Source organism: Daphnia pulicaria, chromosome 4 (assembly GCF_021234035.1).
Source record: "Daphnia pulicaria isolate SC F1-1A chromosome 4, SC_F0-13Bv2, whole genome shotgun sequence".
NCBI classification, from domain to species: Eukaryota; Metazoa; Arthropoda; class Branchiopoda; order Diplostraca; family Daphniidae; genus Daphnia; species Daphnia pulicaria.
Genome location: NC_060916.1, coordinates 3,193,447 through 3,218,194, shown reverse-complemented (window position 1 = coordinate 3,218,194; position 24,748 = coordinate 3,193,447). Strand labels below are relative to the sequence as shown.

Genomic DNA, 24,748 nt, shown 5'->3' with positions numbered 1-24,748 from the left:
TCCAACCGAAATAATAGTACCGCTATATTATTTTTATTTTTTGAAAAATAAAAGGAAAATAAGGCCTACTCTATACATCCTGTACTATATCTCGGAAATACACGTTATTTTCACTCATCTTTTCTCTACTCTTTTTAGATTTTCGACTTAACCGGAGATATGAGAGCTGATGGGGCCGGGCCACCCGAACGACGACAACAATGGATAGCCCATTAGCGGGTCTGATGTATAAATATCAAGAGGGACCCAAAAGGAGCCCCACCTTTTCCCCCAAAAAAAAGTCAAGGGCTGAAAAATATAACCTCGTACTATATATTATAAGCTCTGGTCAGAACTGCTGTCTCCAGGTCCTCCTGTCCACCGCTACATAGATATATCATGGGGGGTATACAATCTGTAGACTCTTGTTAGTCTCTCTTTTAACTTGATGGTCTACTGGTAAATAGAGGTGAACCCCATTTTTTTAGTCGAACAAACAGCAGCGACCCCCCCGTCCAAAAAATAGACAAAAAACCCTTTTTCATTTTTACCATCGGCCGGACGTGTACAATGGAGAATATAGACCAGTCGAAAATCTGATTTCCAATATGTGAACAAAACCTTTTATTGTATCCGCATTCGTTCCCTTTCATCTCTTTTCCCCCTTCACTCAATCTATCTATCTATATATACGAATATATGTACACTATTACTGATTAGTTCCGGTCGGGTGGAATCCTCTAAGGCAAAAAGAGACACAGGAGTTTTTAAAGGGGGAGATCCAGCTGTCATACACGCGCGCCGGGCTCTTTTTCGGCCGTCCTGCGCTCTATACACGCTTGGCTAGCAGCAACAACAACATCTCTCCCTGCCCAGCTAGAGATAGGAGAGAGATGATATAGTAGCCTTAGATATGTGCTGTGTACGTAATACTCTACTTGATGAATTGTTGAATCAATTTGACGCACCGATGCGAGTCAGAATAGGACGACGACGGCGGGAGCGCCGCTGAGAATTTCCTGGGAAAATCAGAGAAAATGCGCCAAGTCACGGAGAAAAAGAAGAAACAAAAGACGTTGCGTAATAATCATATCATTCCAACCGGGCCGCGACTGTTTCGCGGGAAAATAAGTTGCGATATTCTCCGAAATATACAACGGGATTGATGTGGCGTTATCTAAGGATTGCGACATTATTAGAAAAAGAAATAAAGAAATGAAGCGCAACGGACTAGAGGTATGTGTGTGTAATCCCGCCGTATATACACACACACAAACAAAAGGGATTGAAAGTTTGGAATAGATAGGAATAATGCAATATATAAGTTTCAGCCGCCGACCAACAGAAAAAGAATAGATTATATTGCAGACCAGCACAGTCAGAGATATTACATCAATTGCCTTTGATTTTTGGCCGGCTGTTCTTATATTTTATGGCTATATAGACAGTCTCCTTGTGTAACTGTACGAAGATGAGACAAACACTACGGGAGAGATATAACTAATTGAACGGGGTTGGTAGCGGCGGTGTGCAGGATATCACAGAACGTCTAGAATGTTTCTTTCATCAAAATCTCGGGTGTTGTAGACACCAACATCAGACATGCGAGAATATCTCAGACTATATACACTAGATAGATATATAGCTCTAGTGTGCTGCTGTATAGAGCTACAACACGGTAACAAGGGGATAAATACGTCAATATGCACAGACGATCAATAATGGCCCAGCGCTTTTAGCTGCTGCTCTTTTCTATAGGCTACATCTGTCAGCTCTCTCTCTCTTGTACATGTTTGTGTGTCAAACTGTTTTGTTTTACTATTAGAGCTTATCTGAAATGACCCACCAGATTTCCCGTCGTACAGATGCTGTGTCCCCTATCATTTTTGTGTTGGAATTTTTTGGGGCATAACTTGGCGTGTGTTCGACAGTAAACGGGTGATGGACCGCGGTGCTTACAGAGACGTTCGAATCGTTTTTTTCTCTTTTTTTAAACGAGCAGCAGCTCAAACGGAGAACAATGATATCATCGCACGGCATAGGGTAGGAAAAAGAGAGACACTTTATGAGGTTTGCGAAGGAGAGAAATGTTGATAGGATCGAGAGAACCCACAGAAAAAAGTTTTAAACAAAAATATAAAATAAGAAAACTATAATAATAAGACTCTACGGTGTGGACTGTTGAAAATTCACTGTCGGTATACAAGGTTATATATACTATATAGGATTTTTATATTATTTGACTGCATCTTAATATATTTTGGACTTTCTCACACGCCACCATCTTAGGTCATACACCGTATATATATATATCTCTCTTTCTATATAGATTTCCCCCCTTTTTTTTATTTGGAAATTCATTTGTCAGCCTTGAATAATATGAGAAACTGGAGATGAAGAGGAGGGCAAGTCACGCACGAGACCACTCACCGTGAGAGCCTATATAATATACAGAGCTAGCTAACAATTTATCAACTCTCGGAGAGAAAAAGGAAATGGAATCAGAAATCTCTCGGCTTCAACACATCTAACATCTATCGGTCGTTTGTATCTATTATGTGTTATATCATTCAATATCTCCGAGATGTGATTTCATTTTCCCTATAGATATATACTAGTTTGGTGTGTTCCAGTTATAATGATAACAAGAGGTATGTAAAAGTGATGATATGCTGGCTTCCGATGTATCAATCAAAAGTATTTGGGTATAAATAATAATTCGGAGAGGGAAAATGAATGATGGCACAAAGTCGATTGAGCGGTCGGTCTATATAGCGGCGGTACTATATAAGAGAGAGAGAAAAGAGCGATTGATAGCCGCATTGAAAATGATAACCAAAACGGCAAAAAGAAAAGAATATAAAAATAAAAGGCGGCGCTTGTTGTTCTTGTTGCTTTTGTTGTCGGATATCACACACACACACGGAAGAAGATAAAAACCTCTTCCAGCCGACACACCGCCACAAACAATAATAGGCATTAAAAAACTACCCCCCAAATAAATACAAAAGAAGATGTATTAAATGTAAATTTAGAATAGATATATATACGGCAGCTACGCGACGATTTTCGTACACATTTATCAAATAACGGCGAAAAAGCCGAAGAGCGGAGATCTGAGAAACTTGAACAAAAGCAAAAACAAAAAAGAAATAATTACGCTATAAAAATCCAACAAGACAAACAGCAGTCGGTTGGCTTTCTGAAAGGCGACCGTATTTCATTGCCACCGGAATTTATTTATTTATTTTTATTTTTTTGCGGTGCAGAATTTATTCGTTTCCGTTTCATTTCCTTGATACTTAATAGCCCGCCCACTATGACTTGAATCAAAATAACAACGTTATTATATCGTAGCCTTTTATATATAGCCTAGCCGTTAGGTATATATAGATATAGTATATCTATAAGCTATATATATAATAATCATTGATAATTCTTCTTTCTTTCTTTCTTTCTTTCTTTCCTTTTCTTCGAGTGGCTTTAGGGCGAATTCGGCGTTTCTATGGCTCTGCGTGAGCTGCCGGTGATGGATTGTCCCGAAGGATATTAATTGATTCTTTTTTCTGTGTATAGACGGCCAGCCCGCGCTGGAGAAAAAAAACGGAATAAAAGACAAAATGGAAGGAGAGAAGTTGGGATCGGCTAAGAGCTAACTCATTCGAGCGGGTTACAAGTCATCACAGTTCCGCGGTGATAAGTAAAAAATACAAGAAAAATCGCTTTCTATACATAATAATATCAATCTACTTATAGACCATACCCCATTGGCAGTGTTATATAGCCCCATTCAAATAACGTCTTTATATAGTTCTTCCAAGCCGGGCAGGGGTATATATATAGAGCTCGTCAGTCAGTTTGACAGGGCCGGCTGTTTGTTACACTTGTCAGTCGCAGAGGGAATGAACTGGGAAATGGGGCAAAATGGGTTAGATCAAAGTAAAAAAATGAGTAAAGAAGAAGAAGCCCTTTAAAAAAAAAATGATTATTTCATATAGTATAGCTGCTGCCATCTGATATGTATGCTACTGGTACATATAAACAAAAATCCTCCCCCCTCTTCTCTGCTGCTTGCTTGCTTCCCCATTTTTTTAATTTCATTTCACCTATTGAACTTTTCGCCGGCTCCGACGACACAAGACAACAACTGATACGGGAGAGAGGGATGTGAACTGAACTATGTGTGTTAGCTTTCTCACAAAAATTTGAAGACTCGGCAATGCCGATCCCGAAATGAAGATTTGCCCCGTTCAAAGTTCATTTTTATTTTATTCCTCTCTTCACGCTGTTTATATACGTACACAACTTCATTTCCAACCAAATCAAAACGAAAGTTATGAGTTGAATTTTTTAAAAATTAATTAATTTGAAAGTTTCGATCGGCAGCGATTTCTCAATCGGCGATTGCGGAAATGGAAGAGAGAAATCAGCTACTGATGGTCGGTATATATGTGTGTGTGTTTATTGTGTATACACACACTGAGCGGCTTTTCACAGCACACACACACAGCCGCGAGTGTGTGTGTGTGTGTGGTATAGCTCCAAGAGCGCAAGGACTGGCCATGTTTCATTCAGTCAGACTCTGTCCACCGAACGGAACGGTTTATATCTCACAAGCGCTCTCAACTGTTTGAGTTGTTTCTCTCTAGCTCCATCATCAGTGTGTGTGTGTGTGTGTGTCCGGCTGCCTATATCTATTTACAATCTCTCGTAGAGTATATACATATACACAGCAGCCCTTCCAGCATCCAACCAAATAGAATTCATCGCATCAATTTTCAATTTGATTTCCTTCCGAATATTTTCCGTTGTGCGCGTCCCTGTGAAAATAATAAATGGTGCGCTAGTAAATTTCAAATCTCCAAATCCCATCCAACGCTGGAAGAAAAGAAGAAAAAGACAAAGTGCAATTTCTTCCGCCAAGTTAATGAAGGTTGTTCCATCTTCTCTCTCTATCCCTGTACACCTTTTTTCGCCCCTTGACGGGCCAAAAAAAAGAAAAAACTTTTGTGGAAGAATAAAGGGAGGAGTCTGGGGATGAGAGGAGTCATCAATGAGAACGTCTACAATTAAGTGGCCGCGCTGAAATAGTTGCCCATCTCTCTCGCCAAAGAGAAGAAGAAGAAACTCAAATACAAAAGAAGTTGGGACACGCAAATTCTTGAAGGTGCCGACCTGGATGGGAGAGGAGCGATCGCCCGCTGCGACAATGGCTACTCACCACCTGAACATTTTACCAAAATCGCTCAAAGGAAACCGTAGTGCTGAATATTAAATTGAGTGTGCCGCAGCATCCCTCTCTGTGCTGAAATTCCATCTCTTCTAAAAGAAGAAGAAGAAGAAGTAAATCGACCTCGACATCGCCACCTTTTTTCCTCTTCTTTCCCCCCATTCGAAACCTTTTTAGGAAAGAAAATTCTTTTATTTTTCCGGGTTAAATTCGAATCCCACAAGAGAAAAAAATAGCTCCGCTGGGACGTCCGTCTCTCACCTCTTCAGTGTCCAAAGGGTTCAAAAAGAAGAAAAATCTTTTTCCCTTTTTAAAAATCGGCAACATTTCTCAGCTCAGGTGAGTTTTCCAACACAAGCACTAACCTTTTACTATATTATTTCTATATATCGCTCGACTATATAGATATTCCATAAAGGGTTTTTTCTTCTTCTATTTTTCTGAATGATGGTCATCCGATTTCTTTTCCAATCCTTTCGGCCAATAGAGCCCATCATCATAAAAATCGAGTATATGCATATACCTATATATAAAGCCCCCTATATACATATAGATTGAAAAAACCACCATATAAAAACCGATAGATCTACCATCGACTATCAAATTCCAAAAAGCCGCGAAATTTTAAGATTTTCAATTTGTATAGCGGAATTTTAGATTGTTGATTTAGGCCTATACACACACACCCCTATATATAGTCACACAGCAATCGTGTGTTGATTTAGGTTCGGACGTGTGTGTGTGTGTGTATAGTTTGAACTGGACTTTTGTATGGTCGTGGCAGCTGAATAGTTTTCAAAGGCCATTATGCCTTTTTGATTTAAAAAAGGTACCACCACTCGACAAAAGGGGGTAAAATATAAAATAAAAGGGACATGGTTGTAAAAAAGGACTGGCTGCTGCTGCTGGGCAGAAAGCCAATCCTTTTTTTCACATACACACAGCACAACAGACGGGCAGAGAGAGAGCGACATTGATTATCGGAATCGGAAATGACCAATGGCGCGAGTGGCGGGCTCTGCGATATTTACATTTTGCAACTGGGTGGATGGGGGGAGAGCTACTTTTTAGCCAAATGGATAACGGCGGGTAGGGAGTTACGTAAGAGAGTTTGATAGAGAAATTAGTGGTGTATAGACTTTGGTCTTTGATGCCGTGATGGCACGTTTCGGCCCTTGCGGCCAGATTCGTTCGGCCGTCTAACTCGTCGCCTTTTATATTCTAACCCTTTTGCTTATTGGCATCCCTTCCTCCTACTTGAAGATCGAACCGGAAGGAAGTAAAATGAAAAAGGAAGGAAGGAAAAAGGGGAGAAAAGAAAAGGGAGAGAGAAGCGGCGGCCGTTTCGCGGGCCCTCCCGCCCAATCGATTTCAATTTCTTTGGCTCCGTTTGGTGCTGGCCGAGATGGAGACGAACGTTCAATCGCGTGTGAGCTCATTTCATTCATCGAAGAAGAAGAAGATACGAATCAATGGATTTTAATGAACGGAATAAAAAAAGAAAGAAAATAAAATTTCAAAGGCAGTCTCAAAGAAAAGGATTGAATTTCAAAAGCCCAAACGTTTCCAACCGTCAATGGCGGGAAATTCAAAAAAGGTCCCCCCAAAGAAAAATCGCTACTTATTCTAATGAATTCACCAATAAAAAAGTATTATATAGAAATTGTATAGATGTATAAAAAGAAGCTCTCGAATGTGTCACGTGCGCCAAACAATGGCGTGGCGTATTTCAGAAGCTCACGAACACACAACACACACGCGGGATCTATCTCGACTTGTTTCTTTTTCTAGAAATAAAAAAAAAGACAAAAAGGAAAAAAGCTCCTCGCCTTCGAGATTTGGTTTGCCGATTTGTCTTTTGTGCACGCCATTATCTATAAATAATACACCATACCCTTCCCCCCCGCTTTTTGTGTGTGTGAGACTGTATGCGATCATAAACGCTGACGACTCTCCGGGAGTATAAAAAAGAAAAGAAAAAAAACGAACGAACTAGCGAGCGAGCGCTTAGAAGAAAATAAAAAAGACAATCGGGAGTGGGAGTGAACATGAAATAAGAGGACAATGTCTAAATAGGAAGAAGGACGTCAGCAAATGAAGGCAACAGACAAGAGAGAGAAAAAAAGGAGTCTGAGAGACTATAGAGATCGGCAACAATGAGGGGATAAAGCGCACGACGACCAGCCGCAAAAAAGGAATGAAAGCAAAATAAGAAATAAAGGAATTGTATTACATGTGAGCGGAATATCTAATATAAACTATATAGCTACGAACTGACTGATGATGATGCATTCGCCAATTGTTTTCGAAAAAAGAATAACACACACAAAAGCCCGTGATTTGTTGACATCATCATCATGTCCTCCCACACACTCGGTTCCTTTTGTGAGGAACAACTGCGAGCTGGTCGTACGGCGGTGGCGATAATGAAATCGTAAATCTAAAGGGCATTAGCTCTAACTCTTTTTTTTCTTTTTTAAATACTCACACGTTCGGATGGGGGCGTGAAAGACATTTTAAAAAAGAATATTATTACATTAACGTATAGTCTGCCTGTATACTAATAATGACCGATTCGAATTTAGCGCCGCCAAAAAAAAAGTGCTGCTGCTTTTTAGAGTGTGTGGCTCTTAAAATTCGGGTCTTAAATCTATCGGGACGCGACGGGCCGCGGGTACACGACGCTCCACTCGCAGGTTAATAGGGGACGACTCGTTTCTAGCAGCCAAACAACAACAACACGACCATCAACCTCGCGACCATAGCACGCGCTCCCGTAAAGGGAAAAAGAAAGAAAAACAACACAAAAAGTGGGCGTGTTATAGCTTCTGGTTAAGGAGGGAAAAAATAAGAATTTAAAATAATAATAAAAAAAGGAGAAACCTTACGCAGTGCTCACATTAAATAAGAATAACAAGAGTATATATATATAACAACTATTTTTAGACGAAAAAAAAATTCGTTTGTCTAACCCCCCCCCCCCCACTCTAAGCTGTTATTTTTAAATGGAAAAAAACAAAAAAAAACAAAATAAAATAAGTAAATTCGGTTGTGTGGGCGGGAGAAAAAAGGGAAAAGTCAAAAGAGTCACGTAATTCGAGAGAGAGAGAGTCGACCCTGAAAATCCTATCGTGTCATCACACACTGATTCTAATCTCTTCAAAATTTGTCTCTCACTTTTGCAGATTCTCCTGTTTTAGTTTCGACTCAAATAATCAACGAGCGACTGTATACAATCAAAGGTCGACAAGGTGAAACGGAAAGAATGCCGAGTTCAACGTTGCAGCTGATCCAGGCCAGCGAGCCGAAATACATGGGACAGGTAAGCCATCCAATATCACCTCACAGTCACGCTGGGTTGGATAATTATAATATTATGACATGTATACCTAACTATATCTACCCGAATAATAATATTGACTTGATGTATAATTGGATCTGCCAGTAAACACACAAAAGTCAGTGGGTTGGTTGGGGGCGAGCTTTATATGCGGATGACATAATAATAATATTATAGAGAGATGTGTATATTCAACTTAACCTTACGTAACATTTAATAGAGAGAGAGATGGGCTTCCCTTGATTTCCTAGTTGGTTGAATTCGGCGATTTTCGCCAATGTGCTGCAGTAATAGGACGGGAGGAGAGAGAGGCTTTGGCGCGTAACCGATTCGCTCCGAATCACGCAACCGTATAAATCCAACTCGGCATGCAGAACCATATTAGGCGACTTATTATACCGTACTAAAGCTAGATGTACACAGACACACAACTGCTGACATTCCTTACAAGGGAAAAGCCAGACAGAGAGAGAAAGAAAAGTTCAATACAAACACATAAAAAGAAAAATTTGTTATAAAATAAATTTAGACCGGCTTTCGGGTTGCGTAATAACAAATCAAAATATTTATGGAGTCGTTTGGCGTGTGTGTGCGTAACGACACACGCTCAACAGCGTTGTAAAACACATCAATGATACAACGATATAATAACACGCATCGACATATATTGGATAATATAAATAAATTCGAATAACCAATAATACAAGCCACAAAAAAGAAAAGATATCATCGCGGTAGAGAAAGAGAAATGTATATTGGTTAGGGTCCACAGTCGGGGGATGTCAAACTTTCGTTTTTCTTTTTCCTCATCTCCAAAAAATAAAAGGAAAAAGATGAGCTAAGAATTTTTGTTTACAGACTGCCACATATGTTTACGAGAGAGCGCGGTGTTCCAATTAAGGCGCTCATGGCGCCCAGCAAAGTTGAAAAAGAATCAAAAAATATTTCCCGAGAGGTCCCGAGACGAGCTGCTGATTATATACCGAGTCGCTCTCGTCATGATCGACTGGCGATGATAAGCCACACAGGTCCCATTTTTATTTTATTTTCGTGTGTATGTGTGTACACCCCCGTCACGTCCTTTTATGGGCCGTGTTAATAGCCTCTCTCTCTCACGAAAAAATTAGGCCTCCCAAAAAATATTCTCAGACGTGACGACCAAGGAGCCGACAGGATCATCTACCGGCCTACAGGCACCTTGTTAAATAATCACGTACACCCCTGGCTAACATATAATAAATAATATCGATCGGGGCGCATAACGAGTTATTGCATAATGAGGTCAACCAACCCGACTGGAGATAGAGCAGATATTCCCATCAATGGGTGGGTGGGGGGGGGGGGGATAAAATTCCCATAAGTTAATTGATAACGTCAGTATTCATATGAGACTCAACGCCCACCAGACGGCCACATATTGTTCCCAATAGATTAAAAAACACGACAGGAAATACTCTCGAGTCAAACCAAGAGAATGACAAAATTGATTAAAAAATGGTTTCCCATTCATTCAGATATTGGCAACTCTGGCCGTGTCGTTGGGTCCGTTCGCGGCCGGATTGGGCAAAGGTTACAGCAGCCCAGCACTGGCGTCTCTGCAGAGTCTCAACGCTTTGCACCAACATCACCAGCACCAGACCAGGGGTCACTGGGGTGGCGCTGGGAACAGTTCGGCGCCGATCCGGGCCATGGCCGGCGGGGCATTTAGCGTCTCCAATCAGGAAGGCTCTTGGATCGCCAGCCTGTCGTTGCTGGGCGCCCTGTTCGGCGGTCCGCTGGGCGGTGTGGCCATGCGCTACGGTCGCAAGCGGACCCTGTTGGCCGTCTCCATCCCGTTCAGCTTCTTCTGGCTGTTGACCGTCTTCGCCAACAGCGTGGCCATGATGTACGTGACGGCCTTCGGCTGCGGCTTCTGCTCGGCCATCGTCCTCCTCGTCTCGCACGTCTACATCAGCGAAATCGCCTCGCCGGAAATCCGCGGAGGACTCTGCGCTCTGGCCAAAATGGCCAGTCACGTCGGACTGCTGGTCAGCTTCAGCCTGGGCGCTTATCTCGACTGGCGGCGGCTGGCCATGGTCGTGACGGCCGCACCACTGACTCTACTCATCGCCGCTTTCTACGTGCCGGAAACGCCCAGCTGCTTATCGCTGAGAGGCCGGGAAGACGAAGCGGCCGAGTCGCTCCAGTGGCTCAGGGGCGAGGAGACGGACGTCCGTCAGGAGTGGAACACCATCCAGGCCAATGTCAAGCGACAGAAAGCGCCTTGTGGCTCCTTATCGGCCATGTCCTCGACCAGTTCCGGGGCGGCGGCGGCCGCCGCCGCAATGGCCGCCGTCACTTCTGATGGAATTCCGTCGCTGATCAAGTCCGGCACGCCGTTGTGGAGGCAGAAGCGGCTCCTGCGTCCTGTGCTGACCACCTGCGGTGTGATGCTCTTCCATCGCATGTCCGGCGCCCACGCCTTCAACTTCTACGCCGTGCCCATCTTCCGGGCTTCCTTCGCCGGAATGGACCCTCACGGAGCGGCCGTCATCGTGGCCTTCGTCCAGCTCCTGGCCTCCATCACGTCCGGTCTCCTGGTGGACACGATCGGCCGTCTGCCGCTCCTCATCGCCAGCAACCTGTTCATGACGCTGGCCCTGGCCGCCTTCGGCACATTCATCTACATGGAGGGCGGCTCGCTGGTCCACTCGATCGCCTCGGCCGGCCTCCATCCGTCGGCCGCCGCCGACTCCCAACTCGACTGGATCCCGTTGGTCTGCGTCCTCATCTTTACGGTGGCCTTTTCCATCGGCGTCGGACCCATCGCCTGGCTCCTCATCAGCGAATTGTATCCGCTGGAATATCGCGGCGTCGGCGGGGCCATCACCAGCTGCTTCTCTTACGCCTGCGCCTTCGTCAGCGTCAAGACGTTCGTCGACTTGGAGTCGGCCTTCGGACTGCACGGCGCCTTCTGGATCTACGCCCTGGTGTCCCTCCTGGGCCTTGTTTTTGTCCTGGTTTTCGTGCCGGAAACGCGCGGGCGTGGATTGGACGAGATGACCGACTCGGCCGCCGACGCCAATCTCGTCATCAATAAGAATCACGCGTGATTGCGTCAATCATGACCGAAAAAATAATCCAAAAATTAAATTAAAACTTTTCATATTTAGGAGGAAAATTTGAATTTGGCGCCCTATTGTTTCAATGGCTTATCTTAACGTGTACAATTTCTTTCTATTTGAATCTAAAATTTTATTAAGGATAAACTTTTGAACTCCATCATTCTTTTGAATCAACGATAAATTAAGACTTTGACATGTATTTTGGTGTACACACACTATACATAATTTACGAATAAGACGCTCTTTTGATTGTTCATAATAATGTGAAACGCGATTCGACTTAATTATTAGAATGATTTGACCCCGTGTAATAATGTGCGAATTTATTGTGTGAAATATGATTCACTCTGGTGATTTTTTCGGTTTGAAAGATACGAAATTTTGTATTAAAAACCTATTATACTCTCTCATCCATTTCCTGTTTTGCAAATAATATTTATAAATTATAAATATTCTCCCGCGTGTATCATATGATGTAATTTGTATAAAAAAAACTAAATTGTTTTCGGTTGAATAATGGAATTTGGAGCGGACCTGTGTAATTGTGTACAGTCGACGAATAAACAAAAATAAAAAATTCAAAACAGTTTTTGGAAATTGCCCAAAGAGAAAATGACGATAATTCACGACCATTTGATTCGATTGGAAAATACAATAAATTGTGTCTTTTATTTATTTATTTTTTTGCGCATTGCTGTGTCCTTGGTCGGCACGATCCGCACCTTAATAGGTTTTTTTTTTTCCTATATAGAAAAAGCACGCCAGAGTAATCGATTCCGCACACGCGGTATAATATCCATCCAGGAAAGAGAATTGTCGTCGTATATATCTATTTCGAAATCGAACATTTGGCGGCAAAACTTTTTTTTCGCACAGGCCCTTTTGGACGATCCCATCCGCCGCGACGCAATCTGCGCGCACTCTAATAATAATTTGATACCACAGCACTAGAGGAAAAAAAGTTTCCGACGTGCATAAAATGTCATTGTCTATAGCGAGGCAAGAATTTCTCTCTCTAGCCTTTTTTATCGCCATCGTCCTTCGCAAATGCGTCTGGGCGACACCAATTCCGAATGAAACACACGCAACAACTCGTTGGCATCCACTCTGCTGCTATGCTGCCCAGCAGATACGTCCGTCGTCTCACCTTGTTCGTATATTTTCCCCTTGGCCAAAAAATCACAAAGAAAAATGTCTTCCGCGTCACGCGACAACTACACGCCAGGAATTGTCGATTTTTTGTTTTTCGCCATGAAATAAATGTACGCAGATTATTTTTAGATTGTGTCTCAAACTTTGATTCTATATTTACGCAAGCTCGCCGTTCATTCATGCGAGTTTGATTTCAATTGATGGTCTTATTACCTTCAATTCTATTCAAGTTCCGTTGTAATAAGAGCGATCGACAGTTGCTTGAAACTCTTTTCCATATAGAAATCTCTCAAGGAAAAGAAGCTTCGAATGTGTGTACAAAGTCCCACGATTAATGGAATAAAGCTGCTCCCCCCTACACAGGATAACAGTTGAAGAGGCGCCCATAGAATGTGGGAGACCCGCGGAGCAGAGAAGAAGATGGAAGCGCATTTCACGCGGCCCTTTTTTGGAGAGGCTTCATGGAAGATCCAGCAGCTCAGCTCAAAGAGAACAGCCTCGGTGGGTGTACGTGTGTGTGGCCGTCTGATGGACAGACAGGCTCTAAAGGAACTTGAAAGTTGTTTTTTATTTTTTCTCAAGTGCTTGTCTATAATATGCCGATGGAAAAAAGCTCTCGGGATAGTATAGATGTCTGCTGGCCAGCGCTCCAACCATCTTTGTTCATTCTCACATTAAAAAATAAATAGATATGATATTCAAAATGGTATAGTAGTAGTACGCTATCAAAGTGGTTTTTTCCCACCCAGGCGAAGGGTTGTAATATATAATCCTGTCAGGAATGTATTGAAAGTTTGAATCCATCAAATTTCTTGATTATTGAGAAGAGGGGGTAGTGAATAAGGAATTCAACGTTCGTGTGTCAACAATGTTGTGATGTGATCACGAAAAATCGCCCCTCGGCAGGAATAAGAATCTAAAGAAGACAATCTGTGTGTGCGTCACAAAATATATTGGGGTTGTGTTATAGTCAAGAGCGTGAGAAGCTCATTCACGCTCTCTTCTTCTTCGTCGTCATCTTTTTATATTTTTCCTCGTCACCAATTAGCCTCCCAACATATTGCCTGCCGGGTATCTATCTGGTAGATATGTATAATATGATGTGTGCGTCCCGATCAATCAATATTGAACCAAGCTAGCTTCTTCTTTTGGTTTTCCTGCTCCTTTTTATCCCTCGCTCTTAACAGTTCTTCTTCTTCTTCCTCGTCCCCGGAGGCTTTTCATCAGCCACCCATTTTCTTTAGCTGCTGCTGTGGAGAATACTCCCTATTGCGACCTCGGCAAAACTATCCTAGACACCCGCATAAAAAGAAAAGAAATCCCGAGGATCAAACTATATATCTCGTCTATTTTATTTTTTCCTCTCTTCTATATATCGATCGATAACGCGATTATTTGTGCCAAGATTTTTCTACCACTTTCCTGCGGACAGACAGCCATATACACTTGAGTGTATTATATACTATATATACCAGCACCTATATATATGTAATATGTTAGACGTTGCGTATTATATTTACCCCAACTTGGGAGATATCTGTTCCGCAAATGCGCAGAAACAAAAGAAGAAGAAGCGCATCTAGCTGTTCGTCTTCCTGGGGTTTCTGCCAGCAACTTTTTTGTTTCTATTCTTCTCTACTGCTGAGATGTGCTGTGCTGGGGGGATAGTTTTTTTCTCTTGTGTGTGCGGGTTGGATAAGAGGTGAAGGATCAACAAGATAACCGATCCATTTTCTCTGCTCGAGAGAATCTGCTGATCTAGTTATAATAATAATCAGCGAGACTTTTGGGCTGTATAGAGACGAGCGAGAGAATGTCACCAGTCACATATCCGAGCGCTGCGCTGGTCTCGGGATATCTAATATAACGTTACTATACTCGTCTGTGTGCTGATAGAAGCAGCCCAGGATTTTTTCTTTTGTATTTTTATTTTACTGGTCGACGTGATGTCCTCTCTCATTCCATGCAGACAATAATGAAAAAGAATGTCAAGAATTGCGTATGCGACGTCGCGACGCCAGTTGCGCTCTGCGTGTAGGGGATATGAAATAGAGACAAAACCGGACCTTGAAATGACAGAAAACCTTTTTCTAAAATTTAGAAAAAAAAAATCAAAAGCCAGAAGCCCTTGGCACCCTTTACTATAAAGACGGATTAAATGTTGTTAATGGACATATCTATAGGGCGGCAGCAGCCGTTTCCATTCAAGTTAGAGCGACGCGTATTTATTCATGGAACTGTGTGAGAAGATAAACCCTAAATAAAACAAATCCCAGCTCTTGTACGGCGAAAAATAGCGAGACAATTTGGCTATTTGCATTAGGTCCGAGTTGTATATACGACGCTCTTATATCAAATATGAAATAAGCGCCACGACGTATAGCGAGCTGCTCTTTCTCTTCAAACAGTTCCCAGTTAATACAAGTCGGCCGAGTAGAATTTTTGGTAAGACCTTGGGCACGTATATAGGGAGAGCCCCAGCAGCAGCATGCTACTACTGCGTATATCTTTTCAAAGACATGTGCGGACGTCGTAGAGGATCGTTAAATTATTTTGTAACGGCCCAAAACAGTGGCACAAGTCACAAACAGTTGCAACTCTCGGCGTGAAGACTTTTTCCTTTTATTGACGACTACAAAAATGGATGGCCGCTCATCATCAGCTCGTTAGATGTTCCTCAACTTCTTTCTTGACCTGCGACGGAATGAGACAGATGGTTCCCCTATACACAGGCCAAAAAAATTTGGGTGGAAATCCCTGGCGGTTTTTCTTTTATTTGGCGAAACTAAATAAATCTACGGGACCGCATATCTTTTCTTTTTCACGCAGTCGTTCCAGCGGGAATGAAATACGAGAAAGAGCCACACACACACGACGTTATTACGTATTGGAATCTGTCGAGCCAATGCTCTATACTGCCATACACACACACATGGGAGAGAGAGAGATGAGATATCATCCTATGGGTCCGCTGCTGATTATGCCCTTGGGGAGGACCCGAATCGCCTTGTGTATATGTTGTCGCTCTCTCGTCATCATCTGTCCGCGTGACGATGATATGCGGGAGAGGAAACAGTCTCCAGCTTCCAGTCTTTCTCTCTATATATGCCCAGTATTTTCCATCAGCGACAATTTCGCATTGCGGCTGGACCAGACTGGGCAATGTCCTTACTATACGACCATAGGAATTATTTAATAATAATAATAACAACGGTGACGATTATTTATAGCTTTCTTTTACTGGCAACTTTTTAAATTGATGACGTAATAATGTAGGGGAATTGTTAAAGAATGTGGCAACATAGGGCATATATCCGATCTTGACATTTAATCGCAATTGAGGAAGTGAATTTTAGGCGATACAAAGTTTGAGGTACATCATTTTGAATGGCTGTGGTCTTGAGATATAGTCCGTCTTGAATTTCAGTCGATTTTGACATTTTTGTTCGTGGGTTTTTACAACTTGGCGCGCAGTTTGAAATCAATTTGAAATTTTTTTCAATATTTACTTATTTTTTTTTTACCTTTTCAATATCAAGGGATCGCCGTATACTGCCGTCCATCAAAAAGACGAGTCAAACACACAAACACACACACGAAAAGCCTTCAGCTATTATGCCTCTCATGTATAAATATCCCAAGTAGCAGCAGCAGCATCGAATATTGATATAGCCTTCCTCCCTCCTTCCTATACGTGTATTGATGTTGATTCCCGGACCATTTTTTTTTCACATGGTCATTCAGAATCCGAAATCTTTTCCTCCCCTATAAATAATATGGCACGACGGCGACGACGGCGGCCACGGTGTATAGAAAAATAAATAAATATATACCGGGGGGAAAAAAATGCCACAGGCGTGAAATCAAAAGAAGCCAAAAGGTCAGGATAGATAGATGGAAAAAGTTGTGTGGTATCAGGTATAAGCCGGCGAACGTCTTGCGCTGCTATTCCAAACATGTAAACAGATCAAAAACACACGCCGGCAAGAGAGAGAGAGAGTGTACACATAAACAACACACTTCAAGAGAGTGATTTCGTACGCCGTATAAACTGATGTTAGACTATATATGTATATATACAGCTCTGCTGGAAATAGCATCCACCGTCGCTCTTTTACTTCTCTTATTACATCAGAAACTGTCGACTCCTCTGTGACCCCCCCGCAATCAAGTGGCACGACGTCGTCGGAGTCTCTTGTTTCATTCAAACCGAGAACGATATCAAAGCAGATGGAACACGGCACACACCGTGGAAATCTCCTTTGTGTCTAGTAAGCAATTTGAATTTTTGAAATGGGGGGAAAAAACCGCGCCATTTTTTAAATAATGTTCAAAAAATTCCGGGAAAAAATGAGGATAGCAAATGGCACTTGGTACACACACACACACACAACAGAGAACCCCTAATGGCCATCCATTGAGGTGATGATGTGTTTGTTTAGAAACGGGAAGCCCACAAAATCAACACAATAAAAGAAGAAGAAGAGAGAAAGTTGTCCTCTTGATTTTTCTTGTTGACTTGAACAAGTTTAAAAAAAAAAGCGCCCGGAAGAAAAGCGGGAAACTTTGAAAAAAGTCAAAAAAATACAAGAAGGGTCGAGTGTGTGTGCAAAGGTGGGCGACGGCGGTTTTTGAATCAACACGCGGTTAAAGAGAAAATAAAATAAAAAACATTTAGTTTTTTTTTCTTTTTCCAAAAGGATGGATAATGGAGTTGTACCCAAGTAACATAGAAAAACACCGGAGCGGCGGAGTTTCTTTTTATTTTCTTTATTTGTATTTTTCCTTTTTTATTTTGTTGTAGCAATGGCGCGTTTTTGTTGTTGTTGTGTAAGGGCAAATAGAGTTGTTGTTTGTTGTGTTTGTCGATCTATCGGATGCCGGTGGTTTTGCGGAAAGCGTTGAACTGCTCCAGGTACTGATTGATGCCGTCGATAGTGCCCAGCATGTCGCCGAATCGGCTCTGATGGTCCGTCACGGAACAAAAACAAAGATTTATGCATCCAGGAAAAAAAAAGAGAAAAAATAAAACAATTTTTTTGTTAGACGAATTGGAATAATAACAACATGACGAAAGGCAAACATCGTAAATTCTTATTTGATATTGATGGGGATGAAGAAGAAAAAAATAAAATAAAATTGTTTTGAGCCTATAGGCGGGCAGCAGGAAGAAGAAGGAGCAGACCTGGATGTACGGAGGCGGAGTAGATGGGACGCAACCGCCCAAGAAGCCCTGCATGAACTCGCGGATCAGATCCCAACAGGCGGCCGGCAGACTGCACGCTTGATATTCCACCTGTCAAAACGGATGGCAAAAGTTATCTCTCCGATAGAATCGATCGGGAAAAAACAAAAATTGTTTTTCATCCATATAAACAGACCCTACAGACGTCGCTGGCTGGCTGTTGTTGTTATTGTTGTTGCGAGTGTCAGCGGGAGTATATGAAATCAATATTCAGCCGAGTCAGAAAAATGTTCGCCCCCAAAAACTCATTTGAAATTCCATGACATCTCAACAACAAAACCAAAAAATAAAATGAAACGAAACAAGGAGAAGATGAGAAGAGCCCATGACGTAACAACACAGACGGAGAATATCACGCGCCTTCCAGTTGTGCCGCGTTTTTCTTCTCTTTTCTTCTCTTCTTCTTCAATGGAAAAAGAGAAATAAAAAGGCCCCGATGGTTGGATGGATGATCAATTGTTTTGTTCACAACATCAGCCCGCCCCAGCGCCAACACACTCGGCTCGTGTACGATAATAAGAGGCACCCAAAAGAGCGAGGAACTCTCTCGAGTCACGAATAATAAAAGAACCAAGAAAACCAAGAAAACGAGACAGAGTCTCTTTTCTTTCTCCCGTTTTTCACATCAACATTGACTCAGCCCTTCTCTCTCTGTGGCTCTATTCAAGCGTCCATCATCACAAATATTAGCCCAAACGCGCCAGAGCCAGCTCGTAGCCTCGTAGTGATTTGATCATTTCAAATAATTAAATTTCACCCACCCAACCCCACTTTTAATTCAATATTGACAAGCTCATTAACTGTCTGAAACCTTCCCGAGTGAAATGAAAAGAAAAAGGGGCGCTTGCATATTTAGTGCCGGATGACCGAAAACGGAAAAAAAGAACCATCACGCGGAGATTGTAAACACAGAAGAAGAAGCTGGAAAAAGCTCTCCCTACACACACAGAGAAAACGGATGTTGTCAAAGGGTTTTCTTGTTTTTCAAGAGGCCAGAAAAAAGCCTCTCATCATTATTACCTTGTAGGGAAAGAAAAAGGGAGACAATCTACAGCGTCAAGTCGAGATAGAGATGGAAGTTTTTGATGTCGTTATTGTCTATGCACTAACGTGGGATATTGGTTGGTTGGTTGGGTTGCTGTTTAATGTATACCTCGACTAGGATGCCCTTGAAGGCCGGTCCCATGGTGACGGAGCCGAGCTTGACGAGGAAGTCTCCGGCTTCGAAGCGTGGCCCTCTCGATTCGATCTTGGTCTGCTTCTTGGCCGTGTAGAAATTGGAGAGCTTGAGCATGAGCAGGTCGAACAAGTTGTCGGCCACCAGGGCCACCGTCTTGTTGCCGCTGGCCGCCTCCAGCAGAGCGAACACGGAGGCCGGCGTCTCGGAATTGTGCAGCAAATGCACCGATCTCGGCGCTCCTGCCAAATGAAGAAACCAAAAGTTTAATGATTTGAAATAATAAAAAGAAAATGGAATGAATGATAAAACACATTGGCGTTTAACACTCCCACATCACAAGACATAAGAGAAATCAAATCTCCTATGAAAAAATAAAATAAAATTCAGCCAGATTGGCAGTTTGCAAAAACAAGGGCGATAGACAAGTTGATGGCGTCATCAGTCAAGTCCCGCCGGATAATGATGATGGCGCCTAGCCCCCATGTCTGTCTCTTTCTCCTTTTTTTTCGGATTTTTTTCCATCTCGTCGGAGGATTTGGTTGGAAATGCTCGCAAATGGCAACTCGAAAAAGCTTGCGGGCAACTCTCCAACATGTCAGATAAACCACAAACAGCCGCAGCCTTCCGTCGCCCCCGTCTCTCTATTCCTCCTCTTCCTCCTCCGCTACCGACGACAACAACAACAACAACAACCCCCACGAAAAAAAGAACTAAAGCGCACGCCAAGTGTCGGGAGGAAACCTTGGGCATTAGGGAGAAAGAAGAAGAAGAAAACAATAACTATGCGCGCCAGTTGTTCTCAATCTTCAACGAGTGTGACGTCAAACCTCACCATCAACTTATCTCTTCTTCTTCTTTCTCTTTCCTCCTCTATTTCCACCCCCGACGGAGGGAGAAAGAAAGAAAAGAAAGAAAAAGTCAAACAAAACAAGGAAACCACAAAAGCACGGAGTCGGCAGTCATGTGTGTTGTTGTGTAGTATAGCAGCTGGGCGGATCGGTAGCGCCCGTCCACTTGATATCTAGACGTGAAGCAGGTATATCTCTCTATATATTCGTGCATGTGGATATACATATAGCCAGAAGAAGAATATAAGAACAAGGATTCCTCTTCAGATTTTCCTGCCCACATTCTACCCATTAACTGCGTTGGTTATTTTCAAAATAGAAAATCAAAATAAAATGTTTTTTAAAAAATTGGAAGCTAAGAAAGAAGAGAAAAAGAAAAAAGAGCCATTTGAAAAAATACTGCTTCGAGATAAGACATCAAGTGGCTTCTACTTCTTCTGGGATTCTTTCCAGCCTCCCTCTGCTTTTTTTTTCTTTGGTTGGAAATAAAAAATCAATTCTATTCCAATACCCTCTCTCATGACGCGGGAAACTTAAATTTTCGGTGTAATTCAAATGTCTTTTTTTGGGGGGGAAAGAGGAGGGAATTTCAAACGTGGAAGAGAAGGAACTCTGCGGGGAGGAGGAAATCACTGTGTGTGCGAGATTTTCTTCTTTACTCCGACCCGAGCTGCTGCTGTTTTTTGGGATGGGGGATGTTGTTGTTGTTGTTGGACCCCGGCTGCAAAGTCTGCGTCTGTCTCTCACACGAGATGAGGCTGGAGAAAAACTTCTTCTTCTTTAGGCCCAATCGGTTCGTGACACGCGATATCTCTCACGAACGATTCCCACACCACGTCACAGAGTTAGATCAAGAGAGGCCCTGACCAATCTCAATCGAGTAGAGATCCCAAACACCCGACAAAAGGGCAACCAACCCAATGTGCTTTCTCGCTCACTTCTTCTTCTTCTTCTTCTTTTACAAGGAACTTGGTGATATTCCATCAGGCTCACATCATCCCCCCCGGTAATAGGATACATCTTCTTTTATTTCCTGGTGTGGCTGCTGCTGCCCTTTTCTGTGTTAAACCAAATCAATCCAGCTCGTGAATTATTCAACGCATTCCAATCAACTTATGGACGCTTCTTTTTCTTCATGTATAACCTCCTCCTCTTTCACCTGATATAAAAATATTTTCTCTCTTTCCTTCTCTTTTGCGCCATCCCCCGATCGGAATGTCTTCATTTCGGACGGACGGACGGAGATTTCTCGACGAGATCTTCTTTCTCTCGCCCCCCTACCGTAGCACAGAGGAAAGGTTAACCAAAGGTAATAATTTACCTGCCTTCCTAGTTCTTTTTTTTTTTATTTTTATCATACGAAACAAACGGCTTTCACCCCCCTGTAGGAAGGTGTGGTTATACACCCGGGGTAAAATCAGAAAGAAAAAAGAACGGGGGAAAATGTTTTATACACACGAGCCCTTAACGATTGAAAGATCACAAATAATAAAACACACAGGAGAAAATGAAGTTGGACAACTTCAAAAAGAGAAAACGTTTTTTAAAAGACTCTCTTTTCTCCGCGTCTTTTTAAAGGGTCATTAAAAAACATTTGGTTAAAGTCCAGAGGGGGCTCCCACAAGCTCAGATTTCATCATTCCAACTTGATCGTTTTTTTTGTAAAAAAGAGAAAAATAAAAAGATGAAAATGTCCGCGTTTCTTTCACTGATAGATTCTCCTACTTCCCAAAAACTCGCCAAGAGTTGGCCCGTCCTGTGTAGGTGTCAGCTGAGAAAACTCGTACGGGGGTGCGGAGAGATTCAATTTCACAGATGAACGGCACAGACTGACGGCCAGATGTAGAGAGGATACCAAGTGGGGGGAACGCCGGAAAACAACAGAAAATCAGCGAAATCGGCAAAAAAAGAAGAGGAGTGTGCTCGCGCTATGGTCTTCTGTTGGAGACGGGAAAAGATATTGCGACTATTTGTTCCTTTTTCAACATATTTTTTTATTTTATTTTCGGTCCGAAACTGGCCGGCCCCCCTCTCTTTCCGTGACGACACGAATCACGCCCAAGATTGACGACAACAAGAAAGTTTGGGGGGAACAGTTCCCTCCTCTTCAGATGCGCTCCGGGAGGGGGGTTTTCTAACAAGAAGAAGGAGGAGGCTTCGTCGCATATATATCTCTACTACTCCTTTTTCCCTTGTAACTTATTAAAACATTTCAAGAATGTGTCGTGTGTATCTGCTGGCTCCACCCCTTTTGATTTCCAGTCGCTTGAAATGTGTGCGAAAATGGAAACTAATTGTGAAAAAAAGGAATGAAGTGGAGAGAGGGGGGATGAAGCTATTTAAATGTAAACATGTCGAGACAGAGCTATTCTCGGTCGTTCTTTTTGCCAAGTGGTGCACACAAGTCAGCTGATGGCCCTGTGGCGTATCAAATACGCTTGACATCGAATTGCCGAGTTAGACGAGAGAAGAGAAAGAGAGTCGAGAGAGCCTACGGATCGATGAAACAAAAGACGCCAACCGTATCAACGCTCAGCCTTAACAGACTTAAGAGACAATAAGGCGGTGGCGGCGGCAGCAGACGGGCAGATTCAACGTCGCGGAATGGCAGTAGAACAATGCGGAATCAAAATACGAAATTCAAAACAAAAAAAAATTAATAAAAAGAAAAAAACAAATTTGTTTTTTTCACGAATTGAATGGACCGTATGTTATCGGTCCCAAAGGCGTCCGTGAGTCGAAAGCCAAGGACGGGCAAGTATATGTTGACAGCTTGTCACTAGCGCACGTAGGACGGCCTACCTGAATTACCCGGCAGAACGAATCGTTGCTAGCTTCACTCGACACGGTCCTTAAATAAAAGTTGGAATAGCAAAAAGGGAATAAAGAAAACTAAGCAAAGAGTTTGGGAGGAAAAAATAAAAGAGGTAGAGACATCCATATGTGGGAATGGAAGGGGAGGAAATTTACAAGTCAGGTAGTGTGTGTGTTGCTCGTAAAAGGTGTTTAGAGGATTCGGATATCTCGTGTGTGTTACGTGTCGAGCGGATGGTTAAAATCAAAAGAACTCGGTGCCCTCAACATTTGAGTTATTCAAATGTAGACATGGGTGGTGCCATCTGGTTATGGGAAAGCTGAACAGTTCCAACGGTGGACTTAGAGCTGGTAAAGTGAGCAGCAGATGGGTCTGCTGTCACAACTTGTTTACCACCATGGACTTGAATCATGAAAAATGTAAGAGAAGATTGTGCTTTTTACCCAACGATGCAGTAGAACTGTAAGTTTCACAATCCACGATGAAGGATCCACTAAGAACAGCTCCTAGGGCAATGGCCCGTTTGGTCAACATCTCTATGACTTGAGGACCAGACTTGCCTTCAGGAACAGCAAACAGTTGTAAACTAAAATTTAAAAAAAAAAAAAAACATAAAATAAGTCATCATTTCATATCATTTCATACAAACTTGTGATTCAATTTAATGGTTCCTTCATTTGAATGAAATGTGATCAAGCTGAGAGACACTGAATGCATTACTCACACTATGACACCCATGATGTTGTTACAGGGTCAACTAGGTAAATTCCACACACAGTCGACTCCCCGAAATTACACCCGAATGTTTATATTCTATTCCTATACTTAATTACTAAACAAAAAGATGAAAAAGAAAGTCACGTTGGTTTCAAAACAAACTACTTTTCGTGTCTGTCAGAAATACCGGCTTCGATATAAGTATCGATATATAAACAATCGATCAATCGATTTTCCTTTTTTCTTGATTTTTACTATTTAAAAATAGATTGGGGAAAACGGGAACACAAACAAGAGCTGTGAAACCTTGAAGCATTCACACTCTCCTTCCCTTGACAAAAAAAAAAAAAAAAAAAACGGGTGAGAAATATCATCCAATATTCACGTACGACAGTTCTGAAGTGAGAAAAACCTCGCGTCGAGCATTTGTAAGAAAAAGTGGGTGGGAACCGGATGAACACTATACTACAAGTGAGCCGTTATAGAGTGTGTGGCCCGTCTCGAGCTATATGTCTAAATAAAAGTAGCTGCTCAACATTTATCTTGGGGTTTCTTTGACGACAGGCCCATAACTCTCTCTCTCTCTCTTTTACTCTTAAATTGTTACACAACATGCAAATATACCCACGGAGCTCTTCTCTCTTGCACCGCTGTGTATGTGCGAGTTTGAACATATGTAGTCACAAAACCGCTGACGTTCGTGTGCGGATAACATTCGAAATTATTTCTGTTGATAGTGTGATACTCGGCGTTTAATAAACACGCTCGCGGGTATTACGATGGGGCGTATTATGAACATAATACGCTCGCGCTCGACACACTCCCGCGCGCAAAGATGAGGTCAACCGATTCCACCGCATACATAATGGGATCTAGACTAGAAACCGGCGGCGCCTATCTCTGTGAATGTCCGTCGTCGTCGTGTGTATTATGAGCGGAATAACAAAATCTCGTTCATGTCTGTCCCCCCCCCCCCCCCCGTCGTCGCTTATCTACAAAATAGTTCCACCCCCACCCCCCATACATACATGTATGGGAGAGAGTTTATATCTAGGAAGTTGGTGCACTCGGTTCAGCGAACGACTAGGGTTGCTAGGAAACCATTGATCCATCCCTCAAGGATATATGTGCATGTGTA

At 42.5% G+C, this 24,748-nt stretch overlaps 2 protein-coding genes across 2 annotated transcripts; one reads left to right on the top strand and one right to left on the bottom strand.

Annotated features, from left to right (window-relative positions):
* Window positions 1-4,569: 4,569 nt before the first annotated feature.
* Window positions 4,570-12,230, top strand: LOC124335873 (facilitated trehalose transporter Tret1-like). The gene is made up of 3 exons (XM_046789363.1): window positions 4,570-5,548; window positions 8,395-8,531; window positions 10,064-12,230. Exons 2-3 carry the CDS (start codon window positions 8,475-8,477, stop codon window positions 11,639-11,641), a joined length of 1,635 nt encoding a protein of 544 aa, XP_046645319.1. The 5' UTR covers window positions 4,570-5,548; window positions 8,395-8,474; the 3' UTR covers window positions 11,642-12,230.
* Window positions 12,231-17,339: 5,109 nt separating this feature from the next.
* On the bottom strand, window positions 17,340-23,826 carry LOC124335985 (mediator of RNA polymerase II transcription subunit 20-like). The gene is made up of 5 exons (XM_046789488.1): window positions 23,618-23,826; window positions 23,337-23,479; window positions 19,204-19,469; window positions 17,991-18,101; window positions 17,340-17,768 (listed from the first exon to the last, which is right to left on the bottom strand). The coding sequence occupies exons 1-5, from the start codon at window positions 23,629-23,631 to the stop codon at window positions 17,676-17,678; spliced, it is 627 nt and encodes a 208-aa protein (XP_046645444.1). The 5' UTR covers window positions 23,632-23,826; the 3' UTR covers window positions 17,340-17,675.
* Window positions 23,827-24,748: the final 922 nt, after the last annotated feature.

Excerpts from the sequence above, each read along its gene's own strand:
- LOC124335873 (XM_046789363.1), top strand. The coding sequence starts at position 8,475 with ATGCCGAGTTCAACGTTGCAGCTGATCCAGGCCAGCGAGCCGAAATAC. Across the intron at positions 8,532-10,063 it reads AGCCGAAATACATGGGACAG|ATATTGGCAACTCTGGCCGT; the intron begins GTAAGCCATCCA and ends CCATTCATTCAG.
- LOC124335985 (XM_046789488.1), bottom strand. Across the intron at positions 18,102-19,203 it reads TCAAGGGCATCCTAGTCGAG|GTGGAATATCAAGCGTGCAG; the intron begins GTATACATTAAA and ends CCGTTTTGACAG. Across the intron at positions 17,769-17,990 it reads CTCCGCCTCCGTACATCCAG|AGCCGATTCGGCGACATGCT; the intron begins GTCTGCTCCTTC and ends ACGGACCATCAG.